This window comes from Amphibalanus amphitrite, unplaced genomic scaffold, assembly GCF_019059575.1.
Source record: "Amphibalanus amphitrite isolate SeventyFive unplaced genomic scaffold, NRLGWU_Aamphi_draft 000160F_arrow, whole genome shotgun sequence".
Taxonomy (NCBI): domain Eukaryota; kingdom Metazoa; phylum Arthropoda; class Thecostraca; order Balanomorpha; family Balanidae; genus Amphibalanus; species Amphibalanus amphitrite.
This window is the reverse complement of record NW_024881655.1, coordinates 785,883-809,443: the sequence shown is the minus strand read 5'-3', so window position 1 is coordinate 809,443 and position 23,561 is coordinate 785,883. Positions and strand designations below refer to the sequence as shown.

The 23,561-nt window shown below is 50.7% G+C and overlaps 1 protein-coding gene across 1 annotated transcript in view; it reads left to right on the top strand.

Moving 5' to 3' along the window:
- Positions 1-2,509: 2,509 nt before the first annotated feature.
- The window catches only part of LOC122383317, a 30,771-nt gene continuing 9,719 nt past the window's right edge, over positions 2,510-23,561 (top strand). The window contains exons 1-8 of the mRNA XM_043369621.1: positions 2,510-3,137; positions 8,754-8,910; positions 10,847-11,037; positions 14,915-15,115; positions 15,390-15,499; positions 21,549-21,865; positions 22,286-22,353; positions 23,176-23,256. Coding sequence (XP_043225556.1) covers positions 3,071-3,137; positions 8,754-8,910; positions 10,847-11,037; positions 14,915-15,115; positions 15,390-15,499; positions 21,549-21,865; positions 22,286-22,353; positions 23,176-23,256 — 1,192 coding nt within the window. The 5' untranslated portion in view covers positions 2,510-3,070. The remainder of the gene's footprint in view (positions 3,138-8,753; positions 8,911-10,846; positions 11,038-14,914; positions 15,116-15,389; positions 15,500-21,548; positions 21,866-22,285; positions 22,354-23,175; positions 23,257-23,561) is intronic.

Below are 23,561 nucleotides of genomic sequence, written 5' to 3'. Positions count from 1 at the left end.
GTGGGTCTGATTGAGCAGTCGGTAGGAGAGAGAGAGAGAGAGAGAGAGAGAGAGAGAGAGAGAGAGAGAGAGAGAGAGAGAGAGAGAGAGAGAGAGAGAGAGAGAGAGAGAGAGAGAGAGAGAGAGAGAGAGAGAGAGAGAAATGGAGGGAGGAAGTAAGAGAAGTTCCCCGTATGGCAAAACAATGCATTAATTTATTAATAAAATTCAGCATCATGTACAACGCATGCTTCTTTACACAGCTAACTTTAAGCTATACACTTCATCAATGCATCTCAACTTATTTTTTGTTCATGACGATTACTCATTATTTATTGTTTGCATCACACGTTTACGATCAATTTCAAATGCCACCGTACAATGCAAAATGAAAATTTCGTCCATCGCCCTAAATCACATTATTTAGGACAAGTTCATCAGCTTGTCTTTGGTCTTTGGAATTAGGTCTGCAAATAAATTGACCCACTGCAGGTTTTGTGTGCGAAACTCACTGCCAACGAGTGGCTACCCTTTCAGCCCTTTCCCACCATGACCCCACGGCAGCCATTTCCGTCGCTGCACCCTTTAAAGTACGCCGACAGCAAACTGCTGAGCTTCTCCACCCAGAAAACACCATCAATAACAGCACTGCTGGCCGAGACGGTTTCCGTCGATGATTGAGCATCTATCGATCGAGTAGCTATCGAGTCGGTGGCACAGAGCCCAGCTAGACTCGTTGTTTGCGCTGTTTACCTCGCTGCCCACCGTCTGGCCCACTCACTTCCGGTGGAGTGCATTCCTCGACGAGAGAGCGCCGTCGGACTCAAATAAAGCCGCTTACAGTGCCAAACGGCGGAATTCGCACGCCGCGATTGTCGCCCGCTTGGGATTCAGCCCTTTCGCCAGCTCCCAGATCGGCTGAATGACCGGCGGAGAAGTGTTGATAGAAAGTCGCATGGCTCGAATCCCGTCGCCCAATCCTTCCCTGATTCAACTACAAATGCCTAGTGACAGTGCTAATAAACCCACCAGCCACACAAACCGATAACCGGAGACCCGCAGAGACCCGCAGTCCTATAGCCGCTAACCGGTCAGTTGGACCACAAACCGCCAACGCCATAACTCGTGACGGCAGAAAGTGAGCGGCTCCCAACACGCCTGCATCGGATCGTGATCTCCCCGACTGCGACCTGCTACATCCCCATCGGGCCAATGACGTCACCGGGGCGCTCATCCCATTTGAGCGCGGCCGACGCCCGCGCCCACTTCACACACCCGGCGCCGTGACCGCGGGTCGGTGCGAGGTCACGTGCCTGGCGGGAGTGGCAGGTCAGACGTGGCAGCTGGATGATTGCAGCGGGATGAGAGCTTGCATATGGGTGGTGCCTGCGACTTGGAAGGCTGTTATTAGTCATTGAAAATGAAGCAAGAACAGTTGTCGTAATGCTTGTGATGCTCTGTTCACCTGACAATATTAGAAGAGTTGTATATCCATGAGAGCTTTCTGACAGCCTGGCAGCATTGCACTATATTAAATGTTAGATACTAAGCTGATAAAGGTGTTTATTTTACGATTTTCACGGAAGAAGAATCTGAATACATTATATAATATAATGACAGCATGCTTGAGGGAATGAATTTCGGATTTATATAGAATTTATATAAAATGTACTTTGCCACAGCTATCCCAATAAATGATAAAAACTACTTTCAAACGTGCACTTATTTGTTATACCAATTTCTGTTATATTCAAGTTGCAGATCCGGGTTCGCAATTATAAGCTGCAATAAAAAGAAATGAGCGGAAAGATCAATGGGAATTCTGCCTAGTGACAAGTTTTTTCTTTTGATTGACTTGGAAGCTGCCTCGAAGGATTTACTCCGTAATTAAAAGGCGTAATTCATTGTAGCACATTCTTCAAACCTTACCATTCACCGTTCACGTGTTGATAGCTTACGATAAATTGCATTTTTGCACTCATTAACCCTGTGAAGCGTTCGCCTTGATGTTTAGAGGTTGTGCACAGAATTATGAGCATTTGCAATGAATGAGTTCCTGGCAATTACCACCCGCCAGTTTTTCAACGAAGATAACCTGTCGGAATCACTCCCCTCCCCTTATCCCCACGACCAGACAGGATTGGTGTCCGCTTGACCAGCGTCGGTCAACGATTGACCTGGCGAACAGAAGGCTTCGGGCCCTTGCAATCACTGGTGGTCGTCGAGCAGCCTGGTGACCTGACCTAGCGACCTGACCTGGCGACCTGACCTGGCGACCTGACCTGGCGACCTCTGACATGTCAAGGCCGGTTCAGTCCCTACAGGTCACCTCGGTGACCTGACGATCTGACAGGGTTAAAGTCAGCGTGGTCCCACCGTGTGACCTGACGGGTCGCGGTCGGCTCCGGTCGGCGCGGTCGCGGCTGACCGACCGGATATCGGCAGCCACTAGCCAGGCTCTCATTGGCCGGCGACCGGCTGACGGTCTCGGCGGCGGCGGCTGCTGGGGCGGCGGCGGCGGCGGCGGGAGGCAGTGTGCTCACTGAGCGGGGCGGCGGAGCAGTGCCGTCCGTCCACAGACCGACTGACCGGCGGCGGGACCGGCCGGAAGGACCAGAGGACCGCCAGACCGGACCAGAGGACCGCCAGACCGGACCAGAGGACCGCCAGACCGGACCAGAGGACCACCAGACCGGACCAGAGGACCAGCAGACCGGACCAGAGGAGGACCAGAGGACCGTCAGACCGGACCGGAGCGAGATCGACAGGATAGCCGCAGAGGAGCGGCTGCGGCGTGCCGGAGACTGGACAGTCCGAGCTCGAGGAAGAAGACCGTGTTTGACGGAAGTTGTGTTGCTGTTTCTGAGAGAGACCGTGAGGCTCTGGAGGTGCCTCAATAGCTGCCCAGTCTTTCTTCTGTCATTGGATAACAGACAGTGGTGAAGCCGCTGGCCTCGTGTAGTTGAAGACAGAGGACACGGCGAGCCTGCCAGGACTCAACTGCGCATCTGCGGCACGTCTGAAATCCCCGGCGCCGGACAGTGTCCGTCGAAGGAGGCTCGGCCAGGTGTCTGAGCACCAGTGACGTCAAATGACATCAGATACGGGCGCCAACATGTGGCTGGCCACGGTCGTCCTACTCGCCTCCCTCAGCCGCGGTAAGTGCAACAAATCAGAGATTGACTGGCATGCTGCCCGCTCGGCTGCAATGTATTCGACCATGCCCACCGCCTGCCTGACTATGATTTATCTCAGGCAGTTCGATGACCTGCCTAAGTAAGTAGCTGCCGGTGAGATCCCACGCGGCGTGTTACGACACCATTTCGACTGTCATGCTTATCGCAATGGCTGTTTTGACGTCTGGTTACTACCAGTTCTTTTAGCTTACAAATCGTGATGTCTATGGGCTTACACAATCCACGCTCTTCATGAAGTTAATCATTACGCAACCATTGTCTTCTGTGGGTGGTGAGGGTGCGTTATAAAAAAGTATGTATGTACTCTTCACAGCGTGGCAAGTGGAGCACATCACCAAGCAATCCTTCTGGTTGGGCCGTGAAATTAATTCTAATATATTCACTCCCACCTCCATGGGATGCCCTGGCTGTTAAAACAACACAGTTTCAGCTATTAGATGAAACGTGATATTTCCTCTCTGTTTTCCCTCGTTTGAATCCAAACACAGCCCCACTCGTCAGCGCTTGGACATGACAGACGAGGCAAAGAAGACACACACCCACCGTATCATGAGAGGGAGATATTACAGGAACGGCGACTTTTTACCGCGGCTCTCTCGCCCTGGGAGTTTTTGCGGCTGCGAGTTACCAAACGACGGTGTCATTCATCGGACAACAGCCACATAGTTGTCAAGGTTGCGCCATTGTTGAGTAATTGATTATTGGATGGATAAGGAATAGTTTTTTGTTTTTATTGGGATCTACTGAAGGATCGTTACCGCAGAGTGTCCACAGCTTCTTATAAGCGAAACAGCCATGCCGTTTTAAAACGAGCTTTGAGTGGCATATCCAGGTGACCGTGGTGGATGGGCTTGTATTTGCTCACGAATTCTTTCAGGCTACCGATTTGCCATCATGCAAATATCAAATGTCAATCAAGCAAAGGTCGGCCGTTCATTGCAAACAAACGGCATATTTTCTATTGATCGTCTACTGTCCTATCAGCTTCTGGTATCTTATGTGGGATCAAAACAGTCATCAGTCATTTCCAGTCAACTAAAGGTGGACCACGGCGTCATTAGTCATCCGAGAGGCATGAATGATGACTCGAGTCGGGCGGGCAGGGCAGGTGATGAGAACCAACCCAAGCGGAACGATAAACCTACACAGCCGGGGGGCGTTTGGCATCCGCGCGCAGCTCCACCCAACCCGCGGTCAGTCCTGTGTATATCCTACAGTGACCCAGCCCAGCGCCGGCCATCCCAGAGCTGCCCCGACCAGCCCAGCCACCCGCTGCGCTCCACTGGCTCGCTGCCCACACATTCCCGGCGCAACGAAAGGCGCACAAGTTAGTGCGGCACGTGCATTGCAATCGAGCGTCGGCCGATGTTAATCTCGAGCTAGGCGGCGGTTTAAATCAGAGCCATTTGACTTGGCGTGACCGAGTTATGGTCGCGAGCGGCACGTCCGTTCCGAAGCACGTCGTGACCCGGTGTCACGCAGTCACGTCTTCATCAGGTCGGTGTCTGTGTCACGACTGCCCGTGCCCCGCGGAGAGAGAGGAGCGACCTGCCCACTGGGTTACCGAGGCACTGACTGGAGGGGGGAGGGGGGGCTGAAGGCAGTTCGAAGGGAAAATCGAATATAGGTCCGGAGTTTTGGTGCATGACTTTCTGATACAGAACGGTACTAAAGCGATGATTCTAGTAATGACAGCTTTTTAGGTAGACGTATATCTTGAAAATGAGGGTGCTTGTAGATCGAATGTTCAGATGTGTCCAATAAATGGCATATCGAGGAGTTACATGTAAAAATGTCACCCGAGACACCTGATTTTGGCAGTCAGTAGAACTCGGACCACAATAGTTTTTGGTGAGACTAAGGAAACGTCTCCACTGGCCATAGCCCTGGTCACGTTTTGAAAGCGAGTGTTCCGTGGTGTCAGTCAACAACGGGTTTTCCGAGCTCTAAACAAGGCGTCGAACAGTAAACACACCACCCACCCGCATATTACGGGGCGTGGTCCACGGTTCTGTTACAACTCGACATGGAAATTGAGGAAAACTTGTCACTCTGGGCGTAAGATTTTAGATTGATGGCAGGAAAACACATTTCCAATGTTTATTTGTAGAAACATTTATGCATTTGCCGGATGTCTATTGGGGTGAGCTGGGTACGACTAACGCACTAGAGTCAATAAAAGAATGGAGTTTTTATGCAACGCTTATCGCATTAATCAACGACTTCTGATCCATTAATCCACCGCCTCAATCGTCGCTCAGCTCGTGCGGCTCTGTTCTATGTCTGTGGGAGTGAATAAAAAACGGTAGGAAAGGAAGGCTGGAACAGCTGTCCGTCGGCCGCTGTTGGCGTGTCACTGACAGGCGGAAACAGGCCCCGTCCTCTCCGGTTACCGAGCAGACGTGGAGCCCACCTCTCAGCGCCTACCGCCGCTCAGCTCGGCACCCTCCCAATCTCCGCCACCATCCTACCGACAACAAAGGCGCCGTGGACCTCACGGGCTATATCGGAGGAGCTGATCGTTCCTCATCAGACGAGCGCGGACACCAGTGGCCGCTCACCGGCTCATCTCGCGCAGCAGCGGCCGAGCGCCGGTCTATTCATGGTGCGCGGCAGACGGGGCTGCTGCCGCGGAGAGGTGCCGGCTGCGCGCACTGGCCGCAGAGAGGTGCCGGCTGCGCGCACTGGCCGCCCTGCCATGGGACAATGGGGCGGCGCCGCGCGCCGGCGGCCCGGCGCTGCCTCCCACCCCGCCGTGAATTCAGCGTGAAATATGGTGTGCTCATTGAAAGGCCCGGATGACTGGTGGGCCGCCTTTGTCGGCTGCCGAAAGGCGTCCGGTATTGGTCACGCAGTCTGGGGTGTTTGAGAGCGCGAGGGGGTCGGCGGCGGCGCTGAATGCCGCCGAGCGTGCCGGCCTGCCAGAGCCCCTGGAATGCACCCCATCTGCCGGCTAATGATTTGTCACAGGTAGTTCAGGCGCCGCGCGAATAAAGAGCCGTGCCTAATGTAAGGGTCGAATAATTGTCCGCTCTGCAAAGGAAATGAGGTTGACCTTGCTCTTATCATGATGCAGTGAGCATTCAAGAGCATTCAAATAACTAAACTCCGGCCAGTACATTATTTCAGCTTAACTGCGGTGGCTCTAGGCAACAAGCAGAACACAAAGAATGGAATTTGTCAATCATGGATAATGTGTCGCCTAAGAGGTGTATTTTGTAGCGATTGTCGGAGCGCCATCAGTAGATAGATACTTTATATAGACGTCTTCTGTTTGGCCTGATCAACTGTCCCGGTTCGGCGCCGAGCGGGGCCGCGTGTTAATGGAACCAATACCTTAGCCTTATCTGCGGGTGTCAGTTCCAGCGCGACCGGTTTTATTGGCCCCTAATGGACACGGGTCTAAATCTGTGCCGATTACATGTCGGTGGACATTCCTCGAGGTCATCTCGGTCGGCGGCTGAGCGCAGGAAATGCCGGCCAATCACGTCCTCCGTCGAGTCTGGTGGAGCGGTGGGCACTGTCACCTCTTTACTGGCTCGACACCGCTGCTTTCTAACTCTAATGGAGCGCACGAATGGTCGGCCGAAGGTCTGAGTGAGGTAGACAGACGGGGACACACACCGAGCAGATCGGACCACACCTGGGAGGACGGGCGCTGATCCAGGCCGCTGGCCGGGTCCCCGACCACACCTGAGACCTGCCATGGGTGCGGTGCACCGGCCCGACGGCCCGCCTGCCATCTGTCCTGGCGGAGCTGGGCGGCGGGCAGGGAAGGGTTTGTGGTGAGGGCAGGGCTCCGTCCGCCGTCCGCCGCCCTGGGCAGCTGCGCCGGCCGTCCAGCCGGTGTAAAAACAGCCGGCCGCTGGGTGAGAGTGGCGCTGTGGAGTCACACCGCTCCTCCCAGCGGGGGCAGTCACATTAGGACCCGGATCGCCGCTGCGTGCCCCATAAACGGTGTCCAGCTCGGACCGGGAACGGTGGTCGCCGGGTTATGTTTATCTTGCCCGATCAAGTCACCACCCGAAGCCCCGCTGATAGAGCGGTGTTTGGGACGGGAAATGGGAGCATTTAGTGTGGGTTAGACGTGAAAGAACTTGAATTTTGGGGCACAAGTGGAGCAGGTCTAAACCTGTTCTAATGTGATAAAATTTTCACCTGGGTTTTGCGTGTGTGAAACTTGCAAAAGACATAATTGTAATGTAGATTATAGATAAACATAACATAGACATTGGATCATGGATGGCTGCTTATTAGAATATGCGTGGCTGCGCGCTGACTGACTTTCAGTTGAAACTAAATCAAAGTTTGCTCTGTTTTATTAACCAATCCGATATTCACTCCTGACTCAGCATGACCTTTTGCGCTTTTTTCTATTCCTATCTCAATTACATCTCTCTTAAGTCTTAACCTTCCTCAATGCCCCTCATACGATACTTTAAATTACCGCATGCTAAAGGCTGGCACAAGGAGATAGCGGTAACGATCATAGCTTCAGCCGTTTTAGACGATTTCCAAGGAACTACTTGCAATACTCTTATGTTGCTTCCAATAAAGATGATCTCATGTCTTAAAAGTGTTGTAATGAAGCACGTACTTACAAGTGCGCAGTTTTGGTTCATGTAAATGGCTAAGATACACCAATCTATGAATAATGAGCAATGGTATTGCTCCCTTTTCCCAACATGCGCACTGGAAAGCTGTATGCTAGGTATATGTGTGCTCTCCTATTCGCTACTCACATTTGAAAGCATACTTTCCACGCTAACTATTTTAATCATTCCCATCATTACATAAAAAACTGCTGAAATGCCACATTCCTCTTTTTACATCCATCACCATCAAGTACGCCCTCCCGGGCTGTCCATTCATTTCATTCATTGCGCTCGCCTCTTCCTGCTGCCCGTGCGTGTCGGAGTCCATTCGCACGTGCTGCAGCTGCCGGCTGCAGTCCTCCTTCAGTAGACAGCCGGGGGCAACTCATCCCGGCCGTAAACCTCCGAACTCCCCTCCACCGCCGCGCGGTCCAGGACTGCGCCGGCCCGTCCGGAGAGGGGAGGGAGGGAGGGATACCTGCCTCCCGCGCTGCCGCTCGTTAACGAACCCACCTCCGCCGCGCTCGTAACTCCGCTCTCCGCAGCCCTCTGTCGGGATCATGTCTGCCGCGTTCACTGTTCGCCTGCCCCGATCGTGGCAGTATATCGTTAGTTATTCATGGTACTGAAGGCTGCAAGCCGCAGTGTTCGGTAGACTGTTTATCATGACATGTCCACAGTGAGGTTGGAGTTATTTACGATGTTTCTTGGCCGTGGGATCACATACATTAGGATGTTTGTTGTTCATGCTTGTCTAAGGGTGTCTGTGAGTTTCCGTGATAGATGTTGAATATGTAATGAATGTTTTCAATCATTGATAATTTGCTTGTAACCCGAGTGCTAGAAGGAGGATGAAACATCTTATGCATTGCATTTGTAAGAATGACTGGCTGCCAACTTCTTATGTCATAAATAGAACAGCTTTTAGTGATTGCGCTTACCGCCACTTATGGTTAATTGCATGCACTTATGTTTGTTGCAGGCTGGAGCGACTGTTTCTTCCCGTTCGAGTACCACGGCACCTACGCCGTCCAGCGGGCGCCGAACGAGTACTCGGAGGTGATGATCGAAATCAACAAGATGCTGCCCTACGGCGCCTGTCACACCAGAGTAGATAACAACCTCATTCTCCAGGACATGTAAGTGAATCCAGGTCCATAATACATCATTATTTTTTTGTTAATTTGTCAATAAGTGGTTATTATCACCTGACATCTATAGGACCTTGTAATGAAATTGGATGCCAGCGCCGAACCATTAGCGCCCGAGACGACTGTATTTCTGCGTCAGTAATGATCACGTCTCCCGGCTCTAATGTCTCACTCACTGCCGGGAGTTCTTCTCACACGGAGAGCTACCATATGCCGCCGTGCCGATCGGAGCTGCCCAATGCCGTGCGATCGGCGGGTGTCGTCTGCCCGCGGCGGCGGCTTCCGGTCCCCCTAGCAGAGAGGGCCGGCGTGGCGGCCGTCCGGCCGTGTTTAAAGGCCCGCGGACGGTGGCACGCCGGCCAATTTGGCCAGTAATTGCTGGCGGCGGGAGGCTTTGTCGGAGAGCCGGTGGGTCCATGTGTTTTACGCCCGGTTCTCACGGGGTGTTCCATCCGGAACGGAACCGAAATGGCGTCTGATCGGCACAACAATAATTTATGTGCTCCTCTATTTAGTTGTTCCAAAGTTTGTCAGTTTACAAACGAACATTCTTCACTTTTACGTTTGTTCAGTAGAGGCACAAACTGCAAACATCTACTATTCTCAACACAATCTGGCAAGTAATATCAGCCGCAGGCGCAAATGGAAAGAAGAAAATAGACTAAAAACTACGATATGGGCATGCTATAATCTAGCTTCAATATTATGCACTGCCAGAAATTTCACAACTCCCAAAAATCTACGACTTGTCTATGTCTGCTATATGGCACGGTCCGGAAACACCTTTCAAATGAAACCGCAGCTAACAGCTCTATCAGTCAGCCACGACCCAGAGCGTTATCAGACACGACCTGGCATTGCGGTCATATGGTATCCGGTCAAAATCAGCTAATTATCCGGCGCGGGTGGTGAACGGTCCTGGCCGAAACACGTGCAGGATAAACTCGACACTGCGCAGCTGGGGAGACTGGGTGGCAGTCTATTGGAAATTTCCGATAACATTACCAGGAGCTATGGTAATTAAAAATGCCAGGAGCTCAGGTAACTAATCAATTCAATAGGAAATCAACACAATTACAATGCATGTACATTGTACTTCAAGCATGTGGATAGGAAATCGATCGGTAAACAATATGAGGTGAATAATGATGACATGTCCGGCCACTGGACAGTATAAACAAAACTTAGGACTGCGCTGCACTGGATGCGACATTATCAGAGCCCTCGGCTGTGAGTGGCTGCTTACAGGCGGTGTAATGGGATGGTGGTGTCTGTTGGACCACCGTTAATTGGTGATCGGTGTTCATCTTCATGTCTAGGTATCACTTTTTATTTGCCAGTTAGCAATCAAAACTTTGGCAATGTCATCGACGACTGATCAGATTAATAGCAATTATGTTGGGTTAAGCACTTGTCTGTGGTGACAGAGTCACAGTCGATCTCGAAAGAAACAAAAAGTGGCACTCCTTTGACTTTTCACAAGACAAAAGGTTGCATGACATACACAAAATAGTCGAGTGCAGAAGCAGATCTTTTGGAACGCTGGACTCGTGTTCCGTGGCTCTGACGCAGGAAAATCACTGAGCGTGATTCAACAAGTGATTATTGTGATTGCCATCAGTGCCGTGAGACATTTGGCCATAAATCAGCATATTGCAATCCGTCGCGACTCTTGTTAAAGCAGAATTTAGGAGCAGATATGGTAAAATGTTGAATGAGATGTTACAAAAGCGGAACTAACCGTTAACAATGGATACGATTTTCGGAGCTAAATGAGAAACATTATTAAGAATGTCTATCTTTAACTAAAAGTTATTCACCTTAGGCGTGATGAGCTAAAAACGACCAGCACTTACACTCATGCAACAATTTTTGACCCGACATGACCTTCCATTTGGTGACGCCACACGCTCGTGTTTCACAGGAGTAACGGGTGTCTGCGCTGCTTCCACCTGGCGATCCGCTCGGCCAATGTGCTGCAGCTTCACACGCGGGACCCCCAGAGCAGCTGCGCCACCCACATCGACAGCACGCTCAAACTGTGCCCCACCGTGGAGGAGATGAGCTCGCTGCGCACCACCGCCAACAGCACTGTCCACGAGCTCATGTTATACAGTGAGTCAGAGGCGGCATCAATCGGCTGCGGGATCGGTGTTTGACTTGGAGGTAACAGTTTGATGTTCCTGTGGGTTGCCTTTTCAGAAGTTTTATTTTGAACAAGATGAATGAACTTACCAATACTTATGTTCGAGTATGAATGATCGTGCCTGTAAATGCAGGAATGTTTTTTTTTTTGTCAGGCAATGAGGCAAGTAAACCTGGCACTATAAAGCGGGCATGACTTTCTCAGAGGATGAGTTAATGTTCATTTAAAACAATTGCTTACAAATGTTTCCCGCTCAACTTTGCTTATATCCGGACATGTTCGACTCGCTATTATAGTGCTATGTTGAGTCATACCACGCTGGGTGGGTTGCCGTGTGTGGTCCTGGACTTCTGTTCGAGCTCCTCCCCGTCCAGCCTCGCCCACTGATCGCCATCCAGGCTCCGCCATTCCCGTTTGAGCCAGCAGCGGCGGCGGTGGCGCGTTTTACGGGGCACTTATTTGCACGGTCTAATTGTGGGAGCTGCGCAGCCGGCCGGGCTGCTGGCGGGCGGGGACGTGCCTCTGCGGCTGGACCACTGTGACATCGCCGTCCGGGGCGGTCATGCAGGGACCATTAGGACGCTGACGAGCGACAAAGTCGAGTTGCCGCCGCTCACCACGCCGCCCGGTTGCAGGGGTGGTGATACGAGAGGTCGGCAGCACACGAACAAAGACGGGGAAGGAGTTGAGCGCGCATGGCAGTGAGTTGAGAAGGTGGTGACGAGCAGGGGCCAGCTTAACCCGGCCGGGCCCGGGGGGTAATCCCAACCACCGCAGCCCGGGGGGGGGCGTTTTTCGCCCCCCCCCCTGTCTAACTCCGTAAATAAGGGAGCTACGGAAACAAAAGCGATATCAAACGAAAGGTCCTTACGAGACGATTCTAAAGAACCTAAAATTTTTGACCTCAGGTCAATTTTCAAGGTCAGAGGTCAAGGTCAAAGGCAAAAACCGGCACATGTGTAGTGATCTCAAATTAAGCCTTCTAGAGGACGGCAGGCTGCATCAAACCGGTAAAATTGGGTGTCAAACGAAAGAAGAGAATTTGAGGATTCCGAAACTGTGCTCAAAATCAAAGGTCAAGGTCAAGGTCACGCTCAAAATTGACCTCAAACTTGGCACTTTTTCGCACATTTTGCGTGCTAACTTCCAAGATGTTTTGAAATGTTTTGAAGCTTATCAGTTCCCTATTTGTGGTTCATCTTACGATACAAGGCTGCTCAAAGGTCAAGGTCACAAAGAAGTATCCCTGCTAGAGGCTATTTCACTAATTCAAGTTAGTTATAATAAATAAGACAATTTTGCCATCTGGAAGCTCTAAATGAAGGCTAAGAGGAAAATAGATGCCAGATTCGTGATCAGCGGATACAAATACATCATAAACGACCTTTCATGTGTCAAGGTCAACCAGAGGTCATTCGAGGTCACATGAGGTCAACATAAAATTTGACCTTTTCCGAACAAAATATATATCATTCGACGCGGCTTGACAAGGCGAATGCGATGGTACTACTGCCGTAGCTCTAGGACCATTTTTGTCGAAGTTATTTGCGAAAAACTAAAACCACATTTCGGGGTCGTTGACCTGACCTCTGACCTCAGGTCACCAAAACTATTTTTCTATTTTTCTCTATGTCAAACGCTACACAACCGTGCTCGTAATTTGTCTTTATCTCTAAAACTCTATTTTTAGTAGCTATTTGAAGTTTACGTCTGTGACGCCGAAGTTTGCCGTGCAGGGGTCTAGAAAAATGGACCTTGTGACGTCATCAAGGGGGCTAGGTCCAAATGTTTTACTTCAGAAGATGTCAAATTGATGGGAGAAAAGGTACTGAAAGTTTCGCTTTCCTATCCCTAAGCGTTCGGGAGCTATCGCAAATATTCGCCAGGGGGGGCGAAAAACGCCCCCCCCCCCCGGGCCCGCGAGGGTTAATTATTTTTAGTTGCAAGTTTTCGGCAGTTCAAGCGCTCTTCATCTTAGAGCAAGGACTAGAAAAAGAAAAAGATCGTTAAGAAAACGTGGAAATTTCCGTTTACTTACATGCAGTAGATTGGCAATGAATGCTCTGAAAGAACACCTGTTCTGGTCCTGCATGCTCTCATACGGGTACGAATGTTTGTTACAGTGATCCCCCAGAAAGGATTGTATGTCAGGTCAGTCTTCTGTCTACTTTACGCGCGCTGACGTTACGATCATGACCATCATTTATCAAACGCTCACTTTTGTATGATTTAGTAATAAAAGCAATCACGACTGTGCATGTACATAATCAATGGTTTCTGACTAAATTCATTCAGCCGTGATAGATTTATTGTACAGCAACCCGGATGAAGCTTACGGCGAACACGTACCGTAGGCAGTTAAACACACATTGTGACCAGTGACGTCACGGTAGACTCCCGAACAGCTAATTGGCGAGATAACAAGTTGACTTCTGTAGATGTGGGCCTACACCTACCCAGGTAAAGGAAGGTAGCATAGCATATTGGGCCCAATTGTGTATTTCGCGCGAAAAAATATTGCAAGTTCAATCTTCAAGCTTCAACTTAGTAATTGTATTCGTGCGTTTTAATTCAAAGTTCCACTTCCATTATTACTTCAATTGAATAACTTTAATGCATTGCCACACTATTTACTTCAAATTAATGAAATTGTATTTTAGGAAATTAGTAGTAGTTGAGAAAGCCAATAATGAATTCGTACCATTAGCGCATATATCTTTCGTTGCAAGGCATTAGCACAGATCTAAGCAAAATGATCCCATTCATGACAGATAAATTAGAGAACGACTCTAAGCTATTAGCACTCATCCTGCTGAGGACAAGATAAAACGTCAAATCATGCGCTTATGACGCACATTCGGAGGATATGAATGAATTATAATATGTTGCTACATAACTTTAGCATTTCTTTTGTTTCGCTAGGCAATTCAGATGAAATCTCCAACAACATGCGCATCTCTTTCATCATACATTTCCTGGAACCTAGCGGAATAATTCATTGCGAGCTCTCAAAAACTGAGAACGGGCTGAACACCGTCCCCAGATCCGGTTTGGGGCGGATGTTGCTCGATTTTTCTCCGGGATAACTGCTCGTACTCCTCGGTCTGCTGGTGAGAAAGGTCCGATAGTATCACTGGAGTGTGACGGCACAGCCACGGCTCCGCACTGAAGTAGCCAAGGTCGTGAGACGAGCCGACATTGTGGGTGGACACGGGCATTAATAACGGCAACAATTAACCTTTCGTACCGGAATTGTTCACCGTTTTTGCTTAAATCTCAAACAGAGCAGATTTTTGCCGGTTCTCGAGTCCTTGCGCTCACCGAAGGAGTGATAAAGATGTTTATCATGCTGAGGTGTAGTCATTGGATATAATCCATTTGTAGCGAAGAAACCGTCAGATCATTAGTGGCTGGGAAAACCTACATCTCGGACAGTCCTCTTAACCCATTAAAGGCTACTAACTGGAGTCGGTGCAAGTACCTACAATATATCAGCAGAGCTTCGGGTACAGTTACTTCTGCCATTATTTACCAATATTACTCATACTTGCTTTTTAGAATTATACATATTTCATCGCATTCGCAATGATAAATCATGTAGAAGTGGCGAGGATATCAGATGTAGATAATTTCACTTTCACATCCGGTCCTATTCTTACCGGTGGCCGGAAACGGCATCGATAGATTACTTATCGCTTCCGCTGTATTTTTTTTTTTATTGCCTTTATCAAATATCAACTTCGGCCCTGCTCACCTTGCTATTAATTTAGCAACTCGACTCGATCGACTAGCGGTAGTTACCGCTAGGTGCTGTAACTGATCAATTTCCGTTGACCTTCCCCACAGAGGTGCGTTCACCCACGAACGAAGAGCACAAGCACCCGGTGTACTGCCCGATCAGCGGCCGCTTCTCGTTCTCGTACGACATCGACGACGGAACCGAGAGCGTCACCGAGTGCGCCAACTCGGACTCGCAGATCTCCAACTGCCCGCTCGGCTTCGGGCTCCACCTCAACTTCAACGGCTGCTCGTTCCGGCCCAACCTGAGTAAGTGAGGAGATAGCGGAGTCCTGAGGTGTTCCAGGCTCAGTCAGAGCAGGCCCAGTTGTAGATCGATCGATCAGAACTACGGATCGTTGTTCTGGCCTGGATTAGCCGTGTTCTGTGTTCTTGCGTTGGGCAGTTGGCACTGACTGATGTGACCGATAGTAGCGTTCAGTAGCGATCTGATTTTTCTTTTTAGATGAAACAGTGCTCAAACATGTTAGATCTACGACACAGTAGCTGTGAAGCGGGTCTCAGTGGGACGATTCGTTTGCAGATATGACGTTCGAGTGTCTGGGAGACTGGAGGGACAGCAGCGGTAACAGCTTCGTGGCGCTGCTGGACACGGGCGCGGCCGACGACAAGAGGCCCCGATATCGGTGTGCGGTAAGTAACCAGGCTGTTCCTCGGCTGCGTGCCTTAATTTCATATACCTTCTGATTATGCAACGAAGCGCATGAAATCTTGCACAATTATGCACTCAATAGCATTTTCGTCTTTTTATCAGCAGTTTTGTTATTCCAGAGATAGCGACGACGACATGGACAAACCAAACCAATGGTTCCTCTAAACGAGCCCATCAGCTCAAAGCTCTGCAAGCTCTGTAGCGGTGTCCAGCTGTGAGAATTGGCTAGCTATAGGGCTGCCATGTCACTGAATTATAAGGGATTAACATTCTTCTCTGCCTACCAGCTAATCGCTGCTCACGATGTAATTGCAAATGCATTTAATGGTGCTTATTAAAGTAGCGGTCACAACAACATACATTAACAGCAAAAATAGAGCATCCTGATAAGGTCTCTGCAGTTATCCAGGTCCATTATTTCACCTTAATTTCAAAGCAGAATGCTTATGTCGCTGTTATTTTGACTGGTTAGTTGATTCCCACTTCTTGCCGGCACATCCAATCATTTTCTAAACCGTGTTTACCCGCGAAGCCAAACGACTGCCATCTTCGTCAGACCTCGTTGTCATGACTCCTTTCATTAGGAGCGCTCCGCGCCGCCCCCGCCGGTTCACGAACCGCTCGGCAGTCACGGCTGCTGCTGCGCGGCGCAGCCCGGGTCGTGAGGCCAGCCCCCGGCGCTCGGTCAGCCGCGCACGAGTCCACCACCGGTGACGGGGCTTCGTGTCCGCGCCAGACGAGCTCCGTGACTGGTCACCAACGGGCGTCACGGGGTCTCCAGAATCGGGAGAGCGGTGCCGAATTCTCGAGAGTGGCTTGGCCGAAAGGACTCGGCGACGGGGGCTTGGACACAGGAAATTGGAGACAGAGGGTCGATTGAGTTGAAAGAAGGGCTTGATGAAAATGAAATGGTGTCAATTCATCCCGAGTGTTCATTTTGACAATCATAAAGGTCTCGCATGGCTGAAAGATGGGTGTCAAGACATAAGGGACAAGGCTGGAAGATAAATGGCATTCAACGTCTCTTGCGACAGATTTCAAATGAGAGATGATTAAAAAAAGCGCACCCTGGATGCAACTTAAAATTTTGTTTTGAATCTATGACCTGAATCTATCTATAGCACTTAATGATCACTGAAAGGCTGAACTGTCAATAGACTGAAGATTGAGCCAATATCTACCAGTTTGATCGCTGATAATTCCTGCAGTTCAGCACCTTCTGCAGCACCTCAGCGTCCTGCACATCTCTCATTATCTTGCCGGATCTCTCTCATCTCGGTCTCATCTCTCCGTCCCATGCAGCCCTCCCATTATCTGCAGCCCGGCGCTACCCCGGCCCGTCCGCCGGCGGCACAGCACCGTCTGTTTACCTCCCCACCGACCGACAGATGCAGAGATAGAGCAGTACGCTCCATAAGCGCCCCGTTATCGCTTCATTCATTGCTGAGTCGGCTTCCGGCGACTGTGAGGGCGCAGGAGGGGCGCAGGGACGGACCGGGGCGCGGTCAGTCGCGGCTCGACACCGCGGTCATCGCGGCTCTGATGGGCGCTGATAGGTGCGCGCGCGCCGAGCCGGGTCACGCACCGCACTCAACGACAGACATTCACGATGTAGAACTTTCACTTCAACGCGACCTTAACAAAATATATGAATATGGTCGAGAATGGGCAATCACATTCAACACAACAAAAACAGTCCAGCAAACATTTTCACGTAAAAATAATTTCATAACACCACGTCTCACATTTGGTGGGAATCCCATACCCATTCATGAAAATCACACCCACCTGGGATTGACATTCTCCAATGACCTACATTTTCACCATCACATCAACAAAATTTGCAAAAAGGTCAACAAAGCATTAAGCCCACTATATCCAATTGCACAATACGTACCCAGGCCCATTCTCGACCAAATTTATAAGACATATATCAGACCACACTTCGACTATTGCGACACAGTATACGACGGACATATCACGACACACGACGCCATGCGACTCGAGAGACTACAAAACAGAGCGGCAAGACTTGTGACAGCAACCTTATTTAGGACACCAACGGACAAGCTTTTACTCGACTTAGGGTGGGATAGACTATCGACAAGAAGACGCATGCATAAAATAACACTTTATCACACATTTAACGGTCACGACGAGCATATACCACACTATATAAAAATGATAATGCCGCACACACGCGCTGAAAATACCGGACGAATCTTAAGAAACGCCAGTGCACACACAACGACGCCTAGCCGCACCACTTCTTACTACAGTTCATTTTTTCCATCGACAGCTAAATACTGGAATGATCTCCCTGAGTCCATCCGATCCCTGACACGAACATCCTTCAAAAAGACGATTTCTGAGCGGCTGGGGGTGACCAAGCCTCCAAAATTTTACATAACTGGGTCTAAATTAGGAAATACTCTGCACACAAGACTAAGAACCGGAATGAGTCGCCTTAACTCCCATCTCTTCCAAATTCAAAAAAGTGAAACGTCTGTGTGTGCTTGTGGCTTTCCAAGCGAGAACGTTCGGCATTACATTCTAGACTGTCCATTATTTGAACCACTAAGGCTTGATTTGTTTCAAACAATATACGATCAATTAGGTATTGAGTTCAATGTAATTTCTCCAAAACAAAAACTTGACATTCTGATTTACGGTGAGACTCTGGACGATGAGAGCGGCAGCGTAGTCGCACATCTCTTTCAAAAATTCATTTTAAAATCGAACCGATTTACAGCTCACTGAACAGTACGACATTGACCTAGGGGATCAGGCCGCGGTTGGTCGTGGCGCTCCGGGCTGACCGTGCTGTGGCTCGCGCACGCTGCTCTACTGCTCGGTGTCTGTCGTGGCGGCGACAGCCAACTCGTATGCTTTATGTTACGCCTGTCAATGTTTTTCTATAGCTCATGCTTAGAATCTCATCTGGCTGGAGTTTTTTTTTTCGTTTGTTTGCATTTTCTTTCAGAGTGATGCTTAAACTCAAGCGCTCTGCGCTTTTGCATCCCTCTGCCTCATTCTTCCGGAATCTTTCTGTCTCTGCTAATAAACATTGTGTGTGTGTGTGTGTGTGTGTGGTCTGTTTTTGTCACTGCGATCGGTCCGATCCCCGGCCCTCAGACACGACCAGCCACTTAGCACCGGCCATTCACCATCCTGGCTCCCTGCGCAGGGTGCAGCGAGTATTTTTCAACTCCGGTGGGCTGGGCCGGCTTTGATACGCGGCAGTCCTGTGTTTTCCGGGGTGTGTAGGAAGCAGCTGCCGGCTGGACATGGGTTTCGAAAGGGTTTGAGGTCGTCAGTGACGCTGGGCACGTCTCCAGTGACCTCACACGCCGGCTGCCGAGAAGACGCCACTGGGGAGTGTCGTCATCTCTAATCCGACACCGAGTGTCTGTTGTTGATCAATTATCCGCAGGGACGGACGTAGACTCTCTAGGTGTGTCAGGCATTGTGTCTCGTTTCGTAAACTTATTTGAATGGCTTCAAATGAACAGAAAGAAGAGGCTGAGTTCACGTTCACTCTCGACCCGATGGTATCAACGCAACTTAAACCTTTACCACCGAGCAGTATCGATGTGTGTGTGACCACTGATGTGTAAACTGGCCACTCTATGTATACCTCACTTATTTTCCTTTCAATGGACGGGGATCATATGCCATTTGGATGCCATCACGATTATTTTGTCAGGAAGTATGAGGCTGGCGTAGAAACCAGCGATATTACGAGGTAGCCGCTGCCTCCTGAGACAAAGGTGACCCGAGGACATGCTTTCTGAGGAACAGCAATGCAGTATCGTGACAGGTGCGAGGTGAATCGCTCCCGCCAGACGCTATTACATGGAAAGCGGCAATTATTGAAAGGCTGATTTCCTTTTCTCGTTTATCAACCATGCTGTCAGACGGGAGCTTTCCGGCAGAACGGCTGAAGTTATGCATTTCAGACCCACCCATGCTCGAGGAAGGAAGGAAAGTTTTCCTCAGCGGCATAGGTTTCGAATTGCAGTCTGGTGACATTATCGATTGTTAGTTGTTGTTTGCTTATATGTATGTTTTTTATGGGCGCCGACAACGCATTGGTAACAACTTATACCGAACTTTAATTTCAATGTGCCATCAAAACTGGCACAATCATTGTATCAGCAACCGTTAACAGGCATAATGAATAGCCTTTCTCTGAAAAGCACCATTAAAACCGATGAAAAATTGTCTTTTATGCGCCTGTGTGGCTCAAACCTTCGAATCCATATCCTCTTCGTTGTCCTCAAACACCGGCCGACTCACTTCACTGCCCACCCTGCCACGCGAGCACCAACTCCATCGTTCCCCTCGAGCGGCCCGACTTCCTCCGTGGCCGGGCGACCCCCACTCCCCTCAGCCGCCCCCGCCCCCGCCCCCGCCCCCGCCGGACGACGCCCGGTGCACATGAGCAGCGATCGGAACCAGCGGAGGCAGGTGTGCCCGCGTCGTGCCCCGCCCGCTCTAACGACGACCGGTCACGCGTCGCCACGGTCCGAAGAGACGCACCGCCGCCGCCGCCGCCGCCCGCCCGTGGCTAAAATTTGGATTTTTCGCACCAGCACGCAGCGGACGCGCGAGGGCTGGGGAAACTGATGGGCAGGGCCAGTTCGGCATTGTTCGGGTTTGATTGGTGAAAGGTGGGCTGTTCCGAGATGCGAGGTGGTGCAAAAACCGAAACAAAAGGTGGCGTGATTCACGTGATTGATGAAATGAGCTCGTGTAGCTTCAAAGATCTCTCAATGAAGTTGTCCAGCGCTAAACCGAACAGCTCAACATTTGGCGGCATCTCAACTTGAAATACGACTCTGCGTTGCGGCCGGCCGCCAACCGCCGTCGTCGAAAACAACAGGAAGTGCGAAGTCCACGTCCTGCCGACAGCGGCGCGTTGAATGAAGCCGCCGCGAGGCGAATGGCGGCCGCCAGATGGCGTCGGCAACGTCATTAAACTCTCTGCGATGATGGAGAGTATTCAGCAGGGCGGCGAGCGGCTGCCGCCGGACGGAATGTCGGGCACCAGGTGGACCCATGTCGATAATTGCCACCCGCAGATTCTCGGCCCGCCCAGCCGCCCCCGCCCCCGCCCGTCGGCGGCCGCCGCACCGGCTATTTGGCGCCGGCACACAGAGAAATGGCGTGAGTTCTGTCAACAGGCCGCGCCGGCGCCGGAACAAGACTGTACGTCGTAAGCGTCTCGGCGTCGGGCTTCGATAACGGTTGTCCCGCCGGTAGAGTGTATGTCGGGGCGGTGTGCTGGTCCGGCTGGTGACCGTGACACCGGAGGCGGACGGTCCTCCCGGAGCTGCCCGACAGAGTGAATATTCATGTCTCCGGCCGGGCTCGGAGGGCCGGCCAGTCGGCGACAGGAAATTGGCCCGATACTTGGACCCGCTCCGACGGATGGGACAGATGACCGCACTGTAATTAGAGCTTCCTGCGTGAATTTTCACCGGTCTCCTGTGTTTGTCAGCTCTCGTGGCGTCGACTCGAATGAGCCCGCACACATGGCGTCCTGAGGGGCGTTGGGATAAATGGGTGTTGACAGCTGACAATAAATACACTGCTGTGCAGCTTGCATACTTAATTCTTTTGCTGCATAGGCTGTGGCATCCATGAATTCACACCCACTAGATGTGTTCAGGAGTTATCTCGCTCGGACGCGCATGTCAATGACCCGGGTGTTGGTGTCTGCCCGGTTGTCGATGGCGCCGCGTGGAGTAGTTCCGGTAGCCTATCCATGACATCGGGTAACTGTGCATGTCTGACCGACTGGTTGAATATTCCACACCGCCGGCCGCCGCCGCCCGGCCGGTCGGTCGGTTGCATCATTGATGTCGTGTCGGTCAGCCGTACAGATGTACCGGAAACAGTCCGCCGCTGACCGCTGACCGCTGACCGGTGTGTCGGACGCTGACCGGTCCGGAGTGTCGGATGCTCTCTGACGTCCCCGTCCCCGTCTGACTGTGTCTGTGTGTCTGTGTGTCCGTGTGTCTCCAGATGTACCGCAAGGAGGCCAGCACGGGCCGGATCTACGTGGCGCTCTCGTCGGACTCGTCGTGCCACCGTCACCTGGAGAGCGCCACGCGCGGCTACGAGCGGCTCGTGCTGCAGCCGGCCGACACTCGGCCGTGGCCGCTGGCCGTCCGACAGGCCACCTGCACACTGCCCGACTGGGCCCAGGGCGTCTGGCAGCACTCGCACGTCGACGGCGACACCATGGTCTACAAGGACGCCAAGAACTTCAAGACGCACACGACGCGCTGTGTGGCGCAGCATGACCAGGAAAAGTTCGTCATCTACTCCCGCTCCCAGTGGTAAGAGACCACCCAGTGTTACAAATGACCCGACAACACCCCAGCGGGCGACACAGCCAAACTGTGATTCACGAGGGTTAAAACTCGGAACTTACATAGTACAAACTGGGACCTCTTCGTGAGATGCTTTGTAAACAAGCCGCTTAGTGTTGCTCGGCGTGCTGGCCAGTCTTTTCCCTGCGATTTTTATCACGTCTGAGTTGTAGTTATATCCTAGCATGTCGGCCGTCCGGTTCCCCCAAACGCCGTGTTGTCGCCAACCACCCTGGACATTCCTCGGCACCCATGTGTCCGCTTTCCGTCAGAGATGGCACGTACGATACCGGACGTCTGTCAGTGTGCCGGTGGGCACGTGAGGCTGAGCAAGACGGATGAATGTCTGCAGATGTGTCGACATTAACACGTTCCCTAATCTTGCAGCGGCGAGGAGTCTTACAAGTGCATCTGGCTGAAGTACAGGGGCACGAACGTCATGGAGTTCCAAATAGGTACGCCGTCGGGTGGAATTGACCTCGGGGTCTTTTTTGTGCAGATTGTTCCACCTCTCATTCTTTCTCAGAGTCATCAGTACTCGGGGACATAAAAGTGTCAGCCGAAGATCCTCTTATCGATTCGCTTTGCGTGACGCCTTGGGCGACTTCTTTTTGCCTTCATTCACATACATGCCACGGAAGCCTGTCATTTGATGAATGAAAACCGTCCGATAGATCAAGTCGGCAAAAACTGGTCCTATAAAACATAGTTGAGGTTCGACCTGCCTCCGTTTTGCTCCAGATACGGTCATGTGACTGGTTGGTGATTATAACGATAAGGGTACTTACCGCGCCATCATTTAGCATGGGTACTCCAGAACCGTCTTCACACACCATTTTATGATTTCCCAGAATTTCGTACTAGCATGTCGTCATCCTCAGCAAAGTAACTTAGCTCTAGTCTCTTCCATAGTCATCCTGCACGTATGTCGTGACAAATGTATACAGCACCAACGCTAAAGCACCAGGTATTGGAGGCCACTCGGAGATTTTGGTGTATTAAGTGGGTCAGGAGAGGGCTCAGGCATTGGCTTATAGCATATCTTCGTCAAATGATATGTCTCCTTCCTCTCAGGTATCATCTTTATTCGTGCGTGAAATTAATGTAAATGCCGCTGTTTTATGTTGCTGAGCTTCACCGTGAGGTGCCAGTGTTGATAGGTACGCTACTCTCCTGTGCTATGTTGTGACACGCTGCGTCGTTGCACAATGTCTCTATGGTGTGTGAAGTTCCGCTGAGTTCGTGTCTAAAGTATGACGCTTGTGCTGCTCTGGCAGGCTCCAGTCCCAGCGACAAAGCTGACGATGATCTGTGCGCCGACCACTGGTTCCTGGAAACCGACTGGATCACTCAAGGAAGTGAGTACTCTCTTCACCCAGTATGAATTAAAAGGGAAATGGAACCCATTGAAAGGGAAATGGTTTATTTATAGCGTAACGTGGATGAATACTAGATCTTATGTCTGTATTTGTACTGAAGTAAGTAAAGTGAGTTTTTTTACAAAGTAAAAAGGTATGCTTTCAGCATAAGTACAATTTATAATGTCCGGAATGAAAATGGTCATTGCGCTGATGCAAAGTCGTTCAACACCTTCTTAGCATTACATATCTGCAATCTCTAGAGATATATCCTTACATCCTGCTTATATTCACAATTATATATA